At 31.0% G+C, this 14,627-nt stretch overlaps 1 protein-coding gene across 5 annotated transcripts in view; it reads right to left on the bottom strand.

Annotated features, from left to right (window-relative positions):
- LOC129919942 (venom dipeptidyl peptidase 4) overlaps window positions 1–14,627 on the bottom strand; it is a 105,691-nt gene that overhangs the window by 82,026 nt on the left and 9,038 nt on the right. For 3 of the 5 annotated variants that reach the window (XM_056001057.1, XM_056001060.1, XM_056001059.1), the window contains exon 1: window positions 2,909–3,299. Coding sequence is in view for 1 of the 5 variants with exons in the window: in XM_056001056.1 (XP_055857031.1) it covers window positions 7,919–8,275 (357 nt within the window). In the remaining 4 variants the exon portion in view is untranslated. Of the gene's footprint in view, window positions 1–2,908; window positions 3,300–7,918; window positions 8,403–14,627 lie in introns of those variants that run through there. The other 2 variants (XM_056001056.1, XM_056001058.1) reach the window with 2 other exon arrangements.

Genomic DNA, 14,627 nt, shown 5'->3' with positions numbered 1-14,627 from the left:
TTTTACTTGCGATATAGGTACTATATATCAAGTTATGCATTCGTACAAAAAAAAAAGTTGAGATAACATTTTTCCATGACATTACGATGGTAGACAATGCCAAAAAAGTGGGTCCCGGAAGTCCGTCTGTCTGTCTGTCAGTCTGTCAGTCTGTCAGTCTGTCAGTCTGTCTGTCTGTATAAGGAGCTACAGCCTAAACGGATGGACCGATTAATGTCAAACTTGGTATATAGCGTTATTTGGTGACTCTCCAGAGGCGTTTTTGGAATTAATTTTTTTGGACCAAAAATAACGGTACTTGTCATATACCGATTTTAGTAAAATTGAAATATCTCGAAAACGGCTCCAACGATTTTGTTTAAAAAATTTAAATGTTAGTTTTAAGCTAAGGTCTATCTTTCAATGAAAACATTTTTTTTTTAATCATTATTAACGGTACCTGCCATAGAATCATTTTTTTCAAATCCGATTATCTCCGAAACTGCTTATTCGATTTCATCGAAACTTTTTGTGAAGAAGCATTTATATAATTTAAATATAAGCCAAAATTTTGAAAAAAATAATTTTTGGATTTTTAAAAAAATTTTGAAATTTTTTTTTTTGAAAAATCAAATTTTCGAAAACGGGACATTGAATTTTTTTGAAATTTTGTTTTTAAATGTTGATTAGTGATTTCTACAGAATGGCATACCAATTTTATTTTTAAACTTTTTTTTCCAAAAAATTATTTATAAAAAATTATTTTTTTAAAAAACGGCTCTAACGATTTTGAAAATTTTTTTTCTAAAAATGCATCTTAATATATCAATCAAAACTGCATACTTGTTTTGGAGGGCAATTAAATTTTAAATTTTAGATTTTATTTTATTTTTTTTTTTTAACGAATTTTATTTTTTTTTCCAAATTTCTATATAAAAAGTCTTAAAAATTTAAGCAACTTTAACTCTAAGAGCAAGTTCGTGCGACCCAGTCGTGCATTTTATTTTAAATTACAAAAAAATCAGGGGTCGAACTACGACATACGTGATACGTTCGTTAACGTTTTGACTATATGCTCTCTCTATTTAATCAGAAGAAAATGATAGCGACATAAAGCGTCAATACGTTAAGGCCGTAGTTCGACCCCAGTTTTGTTACTAAATAAAGATTTGGAAGTTTTCATTTTAACATCTGCAAAATAATAAATTAAATTTGCAAAATATTGAATTTAATTTGCAAATTTAGGTATGCATATTTCACAAAAGGTTAAAATTAATGAAAAAAATTATCACGATTGTCGCAGTGTCTTGAAGGGATATCAATTTCCAAAATTAGTTTCACTTTTTTAGTTTTCAATAATCGAATTAGGCTTTAAAACGGGATAAGGTTCTGTTAACGTCTAAACTTTAAATTCCAAATAGCTACACTGAGGGAAAAAATAAATTGAAGTTGAAACGCCTTTGTTTCAAAGATGAACTAGGTACTTTGATTTAGGTATGTGACTTTAAGATACGAAACCATAAGAAATTAACCTTTTTTCCACGTTGATTTTAAAATGTTTATCTTCAATGGTGGTTTTCATTGATTCTACGTTGTTTTATGGTGGCTTTTCCCTCAGTGTAGGGTACTTTAAAAAATTTAGGCCCAATTTATTCACACTCCAATATATTTCAAAACTTTATTAAAAATATGAAATGTGTCGAATCACTTACAAATTTTAAAATGACGTTTTTAATGGAGACTTTGAATGTAGTGGATTGTGAATGAATTCGGCGTTAGTTCTTCGTGATTTTTCTTACATTTAAAATCTTCAATAAAAAACTATGTTTCAAAATTTAAAATTTTATGCACACAAAAAATTCTTTTAAAAATGGGATGGGATATTCACTATTGCAAGCTGCTTAAAAACCCGGAAAAGTCAAAAATTGTTATTATAAATTTTAAAGTACAAATTTACACGAAAAAGTTTGCCATCTCAAATTAAATTTAAACAAAATATCATGCAAATTGATGATTGATAAGTTAGGTTTATAACATCACTTTACCATCAATCAAACAAACTGAGGCTCACTTGCACTAAACTTTGTTTCAGTTTTTTTTTCACAAAAAAATTTAATTTAAAAATTTCATAATCAGAGTAAGGTTCTAAAACAATAAGTTTTATACTAGTCAAACATTTATTCGCCAAATAGCAAAACAGGTTGTTTATCGCTAACGTTTTATGGAGCATAAAAATATTTGTACAATAATTTTTTTTTTTTTTCATTTCATAAAAAATATAACTAGGCCAATTTTTCAAGCCTCTGGCTAAAACCAAACTCCGACTTCAGACAAGACCAGTTTTTTTTTTTACTCTTAAATATTAAATTACTCCACCATTAAAATTACAAAAAAGAAAATTCTTTAGGTAAACCAAAAAAAAATCCAACAATTTTTTTTTCGACTAAATCAGTTACCTCTTACAAACTCTGTTAGGTAGGTACTCACGATATTTTATTTTGGACAATTTAAATCAACCTTTTTTTTTTCTTTTGAGGGGGGGACAGTCCCAAAAAAAAAATCCCCGTTATTGAATTTCTTGAGAAAATCCCAAAAAAAAATTAAATTCAATTTAATTTGTTTTTCCTTCTTCCTCTTCTTGTGATCAATCAAATTACACTTGCACCACTTGATATCAATTTTATTGCTCACAGAAGATCCACATTCTATAGCAATTTATCAAAAATAATTTGTTTTAATTTAACATCAAATACACATTACATAGAAGGTATTTTCTCTCCATATGTATAAACAAGGTCACAATCCAAGTTGTTTTGTATTAAATTAAAAAAAAAAAAAAAAATAAATCTGTTAAACAAAACAGAAAAAAAAAACCCAACTACTAAACAATTTGATTATGTGTTTAGAAAAATTTAATTTTTTTTATTACTTTTTTTCTTTAAACTTTGCCCGTTTGTGAATCAGATTTTGTGTCTTTTTCTTGACACTCTACTGACACTTTCGTGTTTTGCGCGCGTATCACAGACAACACGGCGACCAAACGACGTGTATTTTATATTAAAATGGAAATATGGACAGAAACTACGAAAGACTCCGATAGTCAGCTCTCCACCAGCGCACAGAAGGAACCTTTCCTCTCGGACACTCACTTGCAACTGAAAAACTGATTGAAATGTCTAAAACGGATTTGCTTTGCTTTTTGCCTTGTGTCGTCTACTTGCCAGCCTTCCTGCCTGCCTGCACCAACTGACACTCGTTTTGTTGGCTTTTCGATGCCGCAATCTTCATATTGACAGCTCCACACTGAAGCAGAAGCATTCGCAGTCTGGAGAGGGAGCGAGCTCCACCATCAACAACATTGAACACAGCAGGCCTCCTTTCACTCCCAACTCTCCTACACACCACGATAAGCAGCTGCCACCACCACACACCATTTCAAATATACAACAAACGGAACAGTAACAGAGAGCACTTACGATTAGCGGTATGTAGGGGGCGCTTCGACTTCACCCATCACCAGAGAGGTATTAAGAGGAGAGGAGAGTAAAAGATGACAATAATAAAGATAATGATGGAGATGGAGAATAGCAAAAACAAGAGAATTCAACCAACAACGATTTCCGAATCGAGAACCAAACGACGAGAGGACAAATAAAAGGTGCACACAACACACAGAGAATCAAACAGAACATGTGCTCCCTCTGTGCTCCATTTGGTCGTTTTTTGTTGAATGTTTGAGAGGAGGTCTCTAGAGGATACTTATCTAGAGTTTTTGTTTTGTTACTCATTCGCCATAGAGACCGCACAATGCACCGCGCTACTCCGCGGCGAAGAATGAGAACCACAAGAAAACGACAACAGCTGTTGGGATGAATAGTAAATAAGAGTGTGGTGAATTTCGGCAGTGGGCCAAATGTGCCGCTTTTATTTTTGACAGGTTCATAACAAATCGAGGTGGGTTTTAAGAGTTTTGTGTGGTGAAAGCGTTTATTCTTTGTTTTGAATTTTTCTATTTGGGGGGGATGAAAGTTTTTGAGAGAGATGACATTTGAGAGAGAGAAAGAGAAAGAAAAGCTATTTCGCTGGTTGTTTTGATTTGTAAAAGTTAATTTGAGTTCATTGATGCGGTTTTAGCCGTAGGGTGGAATCAGCACAGCACGGCACCAATGTGACGTCATCATAATTGGTGGCACCGACAACGACGACAACGGACGAGAACAACACAGCAGCGACAGTCAAGGTAGTTAGTTGTATGTCGTTCGATTAACTGATATAGATCGAATTGCACAGCGAGTACACAGTAGAAGAGAGTAGAGCATAGCGTTGAACTTGACATAAGCTAGCAATGGTTGTGTGTGACTATGGCATGTTTCTGCAATTTTTCTACTTGGATGAGTTATATTGTTTTTTTTTTTGCTTCCCTTACTTTTTTTGATTCGTTGACATAGAGAGTATCAGCTAGGTACCAGAATGAAGTGACATTGCATGGAGTAGGTATAAAGAATTAGATTTATCGAGAGATTTAGGGTATATTGGATTGGTATAACCTCTCCAGTCTGGAAAGAAGATGTAGAGATTTGAACAAATTTTGTAACGATTATTTAGTGCAACACACCGTTAAAGAGGTTTACACACATTACATTGAGTAAAGTTTCATTTTAAAGAAGTTTGCACAGAATGTTGATGGTGGCGTATACGTGACTTGTTGTGTTGAAATAAACGTCAGCGATGAGATAGTAATTGTAAAACTATGAGGTGTCATTATAAAAAAAGAAGTGTATCTTGTGACATGTTGTCGGATTTTGTTTAAGTCACGATTACACGATTCCTTTCCATTTTTATTGTGAATTTTAATTCTTTAATTCTTTATGCAATAAATATAATTTAAGATCTGTTTCAGAAAGAGTTTAATTTTGACGTCAAAAAGGGGTTTTAATTTATGGACAGTTAATTCATTAAACTGCAGGTATTTAAAAAAATGATGAGATAATTACAAGTTTGAGAATTTTTCTTGAGAAGAATTAGAGGATGTAAGGTGCCTCTTTGGGGGAACTTTTGATTAAATTATATTAAAGTTTTAATAAAACATTAAAATAAGGTAAGAAAGTGGGTGTCACAATTTTGTTTGTTTACAAGCTACAAAGTAATTGTTTGGTAGATTCACATTAAAAGACGAAGTAAGCGTTTGTTTGTAGTAATCGCTAACTCAGTAAAAACTAATGGATTACCAAGAAATATAGTTTACTTGTTTGAAAATCTTTGATAGAAAGATTTGTATAGATGCATAATTTTAATAGGTTAGTTTAGAGATTTAATTGCCATATCGTCAGCTTAGAGTGAAAAACAGCTAACTCTACTTTTACATTCGTAAAAAAAATTAAATACAGGGTGTCCCACAGTCACCGCCCCAAATGAAAACCATAGATTCCTCAGGTTATTTTAATTCGAAAAACTCAAGTGGCAATTTTCTAGTTCTCGTCCCGTTTTCGAGTCATGACGTTTTTTATGATTTTTGCTCTCTTTTCCTTTAACTGGCTTTATCTTTGCTTAAATACGTCTGACTCGAAACATTTTTTTTACAACCAATCAAGAATTTATTAGATACAGTTTTAGTTTTTCTTAAAAGTTTTTTTTCTGCAGACAACCGTTTCTCAGCAATTTAGCATCAAACACAATTTTTATCGTTTCGTAAGTTATTTTTTACACTTTTATATCATTTAAGTAAAAAAAAAACACGTAAATGAGTATTTTCTTAAAAAAAAAATAAGTTTTTTTTCCAAAAAAAAAAAAAAAAATACCGAAAGTAATTAAAAAAAATAAACAAAATGAGTGAATTTAAAAAATATATAATTTTTAAATACAAAATAAATTTAAATGAACTAAACAAATTTTCTAAGCTTTATCTATTTGTATTTCAAATATTTTTATTCTTTTCATAACTACAATAGCTAAGATAAGATTTTAAAGCTTTTTGAATTTTTAATCAATTTTTATGTGGAGTAAGTAGGTTAGATTTTGAGCTTTTATAATCCCTTTTTGTAATTTAAAGTCTCAAAACTTCTGTTTTATACATATGTTCAATTTCAAAATTAATATTTTTCCATAATTTGTTGCAAATAAGAAGTGAGTGAAAAGTGTCAATTGTCAGCTGTTTGTTTGTTTGTGATAAAAATAAGAGAAAATAAGATTTTAAAAAGTGAATTTCTTAAGAGTATTTAAATTAATAACAAAATAAAATTACGGGAATATTAAAAGTGCTAGCAAATCATTTACGAGTATTTTAGTAAAAAGATCATTAATTTCAAGAAATGATTTTCGAATTTAAAATTTTGCAACTGATATAGACAACAACTGTCAATCTTGTTAAATACGAAGTTGAACTTTTCTGTTCTTTCTTGTTTTGACGGTATTTACAAACCTGTGCTGCTATGATCTGTTCTGATTTAGATTTTTTTCATTAAACAGACCTTATATTCAAGTATTTCAAAAACGTGACGTGCCAGTGAAATTTTTACTTTGAATTCGGAATAAACATACAAAAATTCTTTCGAAATTTAAGTTCAAGCTCAATTTTTTTGGCAACTAGTGTAATCCTTCTACGCAAAGGATTTGCGTAGATAGTACAATAACTATCATAATGAACTACCTATGTATGTATGTTCTTACTAAACTTCCATTTTTTTTTTTATTAAGTCTGGCCTTAATAAACGATGAGACTTATGCCTGATTTACAATATTGCGAGACGACGAGACGAGAGCAAGACGAGATTTTTTCTTGGTCATTTAATTCGTAAGCCATTTCGAATTGTTAAGATTTTTTTATGGTAATTGTTTATTTTTGACAGGAAATAGAAGAATATGTGCAAAAAAAAGGAAATTATTTGGCTAAACATCGAAAACTAGACATCAATTTTACGCTCGCAACGCTCTCATCGTCTCGCAATATCGAGAATCAGGCATTAATTTGTTTTGTAGTTAGATTTCTTCTAAAATAAAAGTCCTTAGCTCGTCGCTTAAAAAAAGGTATATTTTTCAACAAAAAAAAAATTTTTTTGGAAAATAAAAAAAATATGTCTTTAATTCTTTTAATTTATTGCAATATTGAGGCAAAAACTTTTGCTAGGATATTTCGACACAATAGTTTCTTTTGTTAATTAGAAAATCATAAACAAAAAGCAGATTCCAGGGATGTCATGACTTTTTTTTTTTATAATTTCCAAAAATTTATATTTTTCCAAAAAAAAAAAACAATTTTAAGAAGGATAGTTTTTTAAAAACTTTTGCTAGGATATTTCGACACAATAGTTTCTTTTGTTAATTAAAAAATCATTAACAAAAAGCAGATTCCAGGGATGTCATGACTTTTTTTTATAATTTCCAAAAATTTATATTTTTCCAAAAAAAAAAAAAAACAATTTTAAGAAGGATAGTTTTTTAAAAACATTATTCACCGAACTCTCTACTTTCCGGCCTGATTTTTTTGCATTCCCGTTCATCAGAATATTACCAATTTCTTATTCATTACTTTCTATCCAAATATATTTTCATCACAATCGGTGTTCCGCAACGCCGATTTTTCTCCCCATCCTGTTATGTCGTTTGTTTAGTTTAGAGCATTTTTTCTAATTCATACTTGAGAATTTGAACCGAAATTCACTTAATATTAACGAAATATAGGCAATTTAAGAGTAAACAACGTTTTAAATGTTTCAAATCTATGTGCCTTGTTTTGGTACTAATCTTCCGTTCTGACAAAATTTGAGTTACACGAAAAACCTAGCTTATATGTAATATCCAACCATATCCAACCCATTAATAAACAAATCGGTAAAATGATATCTCATTTTAAATTTAAAAAATCAAACCACTTATTTTGTACCTTTTCAAAATTAGCTTTAAACTTATTTATTTTATCAATTCAAGACAAAAAAAAACTCACCTCTCGACTATTTTCAGTTCCATTATTCATCGAATACGCCCTCTTAGTGACCATTTTTCTCTTTGCACGACTTCTTTGCGGTCTGCTATTACTCCTTGACTGCTGTTGAAAAAGATCCTCCTCACTTGAACTCGAAACAGAACTTAAATCCAACGATAAATGCTGCCGTTTACTATCTTCAGTACCCGCATCCGCTAAAACCGAATAACCAATTTGTTTATACCGATCACGATTGCTTTTCACAAATGCACTCCCGCCGCCAGCAGCTGCAGCAATCAAACTACTGGCTTTTCGACTTGTATTTAGTGATAGTTGATGTGGCTTGGAATTTACAAGTGAATCTAGCCACTTGCTCATAGTAAAATACAAAAACACGATAAATAGTTAACAAAAGTTTAATTTGCTTTTTTTTTTGTTAAATAATTTAAAACTTAAAATGGGATTATCATGAGTTTTCGTGACACAAATGCATTTTTTCTAACGCCTTCAATCAGAATTTTAAAAATAAAAATAAAATTTACATAGTTTTTTTGCTTTTTGTAGTTTGGTGTAAAAAAGTGAACCACTATTATACCCTCCTTATTGCCAACATTGCAAGATTAAATAATTAAACAACAGGTTGTTGGTTGTTTAAGTTTAAATATGCAAATGTCGTCGGAAAAGCTTATCTTTAATGAAGGAAACAATAGAGACACGATGACGATGACTACAAAAACGCACCAGTACCGTGCTATAGTGAGGGTGTTCTTTTTTTTATTTCATTGTTGTTCTTTTTTCTTTTTCTTCTTAAAGAAGATAATATTTTTAATGAAAATTCTTTTCATTTTTCATTTTTAACAGAATGAAACTCAACATGCGGTAGACAGAGCTTTTTTTCTTTTAATGTGCGGTCTGGCACATGGGTTTGGGTATACAACACCCTTAGCTTCAAGGGGTAGTCATATCAATTAGAAGAAAAAAAAAAAATGTGTTCTTTTTTAATTGGTATTTTAAGTGGGTTTTCGGGTCAAAATCGTGTGGGTGTAGGTAATTCATTTCGTTTTAGTATCTAACCATAAGATTACTTTTATACTGAATTTTTTGGTTTACAAAAGATTGTATAAGGTTGGAAAGTTGTATGTAATTTTCTAGAAGTTGGAGTTAGGTAATTTTATGGAGAGCAATGCTTATTTTTTTTTTATGAATTTTAATTTTTCTAGTTTGCATGTTTAAAAGCTATTATAGATACAGAGTGCTCATGTGATTTTAATATAGATATAAAATCAGAGTAGTGGTTTTGTAATTGTTGCACTTGTTCATGAAAGTATATCTAACATCAGAACAGATTTACAAAACTTTTTTCAGTCGAGTAATTTTTTTTTTTTTTTGAAGAAAATTTCAAAATACTGAGCAAATATTAACTGAGACAGAACTAACCAAAAAAATTATTTCTGGTGCAAATTAAAGAAAAACTGCCATTTAATCGAGGAAGAATTTAAATTTAATAAAAAATGGAAAAAAGTTAGATGTTCGCAGTTTGTATGATAACTTTTAATGGTAAAATAACTCAAGTCTGTAAAGCTTTCAATTAGGTAACATTTTTTTATACAAACGGAGTTGACAGGCTATAGAGCTCGACAGGCTATAGAGCTTGATTTTTGTGTGCTGAGTTCGAATCCGATGTCAAAACTTCACTCGCACGTCGCGTTTTTGAAATACTTGAGTATAAACAGGTCAAAAACGCGTTTTTTCAGTACAAACTAACGTTTTTTGCAAAACTACTTATGCAATCTCAAAACGCCTTATTGAAACGTAATAAAGGTACCTATCAACTTTTTTTCAAAACTATTTTTATTCTCAAACATATTTAAAAAAAAAAAATTGTGATAGATACATACATACATATCTCAAATCTTGATGCCAAATTTTTTTTTACAAAAGTTTTGATAGTAGGCATAAACTTGAAAATGTCCTATTTGAATTAAAAATATTAAAGTTTACTCGTTTTGCAAATCGAATCGAGCAGTTCCGAAGAGTTCTAAGAATAACCAAACAAAAACGTTGTGTGATTCGTTTGCTTTTGTTTAGGGTTCAACCTTAAGTCTAACCAATTAAGACCATCCTGTCCTTAAAGTACAGTGTAATGTATACGGATAGGATTTGCATACACTTAAAAACGAAAAATATGCGCTCAAAATATCCTCTTTAAAAAAAAATATCTACTTTAAATATGCTTTTAAGGCCACATGAATTTTTAAAATATAAATATTTCTTTGAAATTATAAAAAGATTTTACGTAACTTTTATGAAATCTATAAACGAAACCATTTCCGAGTTCAAAGATGTAACTTTTTGGAAATATTGGGGTTTTCTTTAAAAACAATAAATAAAATTGGCGAAAATTTACTCTTAAATAATCCAATTTATCATTTGAGCGTGTTTTTTATGAGTTTGGACAATTTGCCAGTTTTGCACAGCATTTGCTTACGTTTTTGACTTTTTTCCAATTGACTTTCAGTCACTTTTAGTCAAAAATTTTAAGCGTGAAATTTCGTTATTTTTGCCAATTTTTGCGAAAATATGAACGAAAAACATGCATTTATTTCCAAAATATGTCAAAATATGCAAAAAAAAAAAAATGCTAACAAATGCAAAATATGCAAAAATATGCACTAACGATTGATTGCCATTTTAAAGGAAATATCCTGATTTGTGTACATACTTCATTGCCATGCTTCCGAGGTGTTCCTAAAAAACATGCATTTGCATGGAAACCCGATCCCTAGTAATGTACAAGTCCTTCGATTCAATAATTTGCCTTTAAACAACTCTGCATTGTTTTCCGCTAGTCCAGAATTATTTTATAAGTTAAAATAAAAATCATTTTAATTTAATAACACTGGTAACTTTCGAATTAATTGTCTTCCTAACCTCAGGCAAACGAATCGCAAAGTTTTTCCAAAAAAATTGTGTTTGAAAATATAATTTTTTTTTTAAATTTTGTTTTAAAATTGTACGCGAATTTTTATTTTTTCTTAAGACGAGGGGGTTACAGGATTCAAATAGGAACCTCTGTGAAAACAGTAAAGACAAAAAAATATTTTTAAATTAAATTAAATTATCCCACGCCTCTTTCCCCCCCAGATACCGCACGCGCTGGGGTCCATTTACACCGAGTATGATGGCACTTGCGGTGGCTAGTCATATCGGCACTTAAATTAGAGTTTTTTGAAGAAAAAAAATAAACACGAGATAAGAGCGGGGCTGCTTATTACAAGCAGATACAAAATATAAAAATAAATATGTAACTATATGGGAGCATGGGGAAACATACAACCATATAGAAAAAGAATTAAAATAAAGTATTAAATAAAGTTAAAATTTAAAAATAAGTAAAAAAATTAAAAAAGTGTAGAGAAAAAAACAATAAATAAAATAAAAAAGCATGCTTATGCACTTGTTAGATCAGTAAAAAAAATAAAAAGTCCAGTTTCAGTTTCTCTTTTACTATTTCACTATTTACTAATCTTTACTAATCTTTAGGTCCAAGAGGGCTATGAAATACCATATAGTAGGTTTTTTTGTGTGATCTTGCTGTTATTACAATCAAAAATATTACAATTTTTATTAACATTCCTTAACATTCTCGTAATCGGTTCATTTTTGCCATAATCAGTTCTATGAAGAGCTTGATGAAATTGCGGGGTCGTTCTGAGAGAATAGGAACTTACGTTAAAACTAATTTGCTCGAGGAGGGTGGAGTTTTCAATTACATTACATAAAATTTGGTGTATGAAAATAACATCGGCAACTTCGCGACGTTTTTCTAAAGATTGTAAGTTAATGAGTTGCAAACGTTCTTGATAAGGGGGCAAGTTGAAATTATCAACCCACGGAAGTCCTCTTAAGGCAAAACGGAGGAATCTACGCTGTACTGCTTCAATTCTCTTGATGTGGACTTGGTGATAAGGGGACCAGACTTGGCTAGCATATTCAAGTAAAGGCCTCACAAACGTGGTATAAAGTGATTTCGTAACGTAAGGGTCAGAAAACTCTTTAGACCAGCGCTTGACGAAACCTAAAGCAGAATTAGCCCTAGATATAATATTGTCATAGTGGGATCTGAAGTTAAGTTCATTATCACAAATTACACCCAAATCCTTAATGGTTGTTACTCTTGAAACAATACATTCATTGATAAAATAGTCACGTGGTGGAGGACGGAGTCGTTTGCGGGAATATGTGATTGCTTGGCATTTTTCAACATTAAGATCTAAGTTATTTTTCTGACACCAAACAAAGAAATTGTCTAAATCAATTTGCAAAAGCAAAGGGTCGTTTGACGATGAAATTGTCCTAAAGATTTTCATATCATCTGCGTACGTAGAGACTTCACAATGCTGAATGACTGATTCTACGTCATTGATTGTCAAAATAAAAATTATGGGGCCTAAATGACTTCCTTGTGGGACGCCCGACTTTGCAATAAATGGATCTGAGATTGAAGATCTAAAAAGTACTTGATATTTACGATTATAAAGGTATGAATTCATCCATTGAATAAAACCGGGAGGAAATCCTAGAGCTTTAAGTTTAAACGATATAATTTTATGTGATATTCTATCAAACGCCTTGCTAAAGTCTGTAGCAATGACATCAACTTCGTTCTTATTTTCTAATGATTTCAAAGTGTACGATACAAACTCGGTTAAATTAGTGGTCGTAGATTTGCCTTTCAGAAAACCGTGTTGTCTGGCTGAAAACAATGATTTACAATTAAAATATAGTGTGTCGAAGATAATACTTTCAAAAAGTTTTGGGATGCACGATAATTTGGCAATTGGTCTATAGTTAGCAATATCACTTTTGCATCCCTTTTTGTGAATAGGGATGATGAATGAATCCTTCCAGATTGATGGAAAAAACCCTAGAGTTATGGATTTTTGAAACAGAGTGGCAATAGGTGAGGCTAAATGGGCTACACAATTTTTTAGTACAATCGCGGGCAAGCCATCAGGACCCGATGAGAAATCATTCTTAAGTTTATGAATTTTTTGTATCACGTCTTCAACAGTAATATTAATTGATACTAAAGATGTTTGGTTACAGTTATTCATGTAGGTGAAATAGTTACTATCAGGCACAAAGTTACTATCAGAAAACGCAAGACTGAAAAAATTGGCAAATAAATTAGTTATAACTTTAGAATCACTAGAAGAGTGATTTAAATAATTTAAGGTATTAGGATAACCGTCTGACTTTCTTTTTAGATTAATAAATTGCCAAAAACGCTTAGGGTTTGAAATTAAATCAATTTGCATTTGATTGATGTAGTCATCGTAGAGAAGTTTTGAAAGGCTCGAAAATTCATTGCTTACATCCATATAAAGAGAAAAATCCATGTCTGATCTAGATCTTAAATATTTCTTCCATAGAGCGTTTCGGGAGTTGCGTAGAGAACGAAGCTCCTTTGAATACCATGGGGGTGAAGAAGACATATTTTTCTTTTGTGAATATGGTACTGACTGGTAAAAACATTCGAAAATGGCTACGTAAAAATTGGTGGTTAAACTATCGATACTATCGTTGACACTATTTAAAATAAGATCAAAATTTATATTACTTAGAAGCTCATTCAGTTTGTTAAAGTTAGCCTTCCGGAAATTAAAACAATATTGTTTTTCAGACTCTACTTCTGAGTTACAATGTTCATAGGCGAAACTTAAGCATAGTGGTGGATGATACAGGTCAATAGTTGAGAGAATAAGGTTACTTTCCTTTACGATGCAGTTATGAGCATCATTGGAGAAGATCAGATCGAGTTGCCTATTCAAGTTATTTTTTATATCGCTAATCTGAAGTAAGCCGCAATCAGACAGATTATCAGTGAATAAAGTTTCTTTTTCGGTTGTTGCGTTAGTTGCAATAAAATGTGAGTCATCATCGGACTTTGACCACGACAGATTAGGAAGATTAAAATCACCTAGGACCAATAAGTTATCATGAACTTCAATAGTGTCATCCAAGAAGTCAACTGCATTAATGAGATTTTGATAAGTTTCGATGGGGCTGCAAGGTCGCAAATAGCAGCACATAATATAAATGTTTTTTCGCATAAGTTTAATTTTTACACAAATCATTTCAATGTTTTCGGTATTAGGAATTTCAATCAGAGAACTGTCGTAACTAGTGTTAACAGCAATAAGAACCCCTCTTCCAGACCTATTCCCTAATTCTAACTGACCATCTTTACGGTAAACATTATAGTCTGATGAAAAAAATTCATTACTATTAAAATCATTAGTTAAATTAGTTTCGCTTAAAGCAAAAACATCAAAAGGAAGCTCTTGCGACTTTAAGAATACATCAGAAGCTTTGGAGCGGAGTCCCCTTACATTTTGATAATAAAGGGACAAGCATATTAGTTTTTTGGAGCTGCATTTAAATGGATTTTTGACCCTTGTGTGTTTTTGTTTACAAATTCTTGAATAAATGTGTTATCAGGCCATGATGAAGGGTGCATCAACAAATTAAACATAGGTTCGGGAACTGAAACTTTAAATGATGCTACTCTTCCATTAGACCTAGTAATGTTTTTACATTTCACTAAGTTTAGGTCATTAGAAACGTTATTTTTAATAAGGACAGACTTAATGTGATCTAAAATGTCTGTATGAGATGTTGAAATATCAAATTTAGAGATAAATATATTTTTGGGACAGGGTACAAC

This window comes from Episyrphus balteatus, chromosome 4, assembly GCF_945859705.1.
Source record: "Episyrphus balteatus chromosome 4, idEpiBalt1.1, whole genome shotgun sequence".
Lineage (NCBI taxonomy): Eukaryota > Metazoa > Arthropoda > Insecta > Diptera > Syrphidae > Episyrphus > Episyrphus balteatus.
Note: the sequence above shows the minus strand (reverse complement) of the source record. Positions and strands in the feature narration are given on the sequence as shown.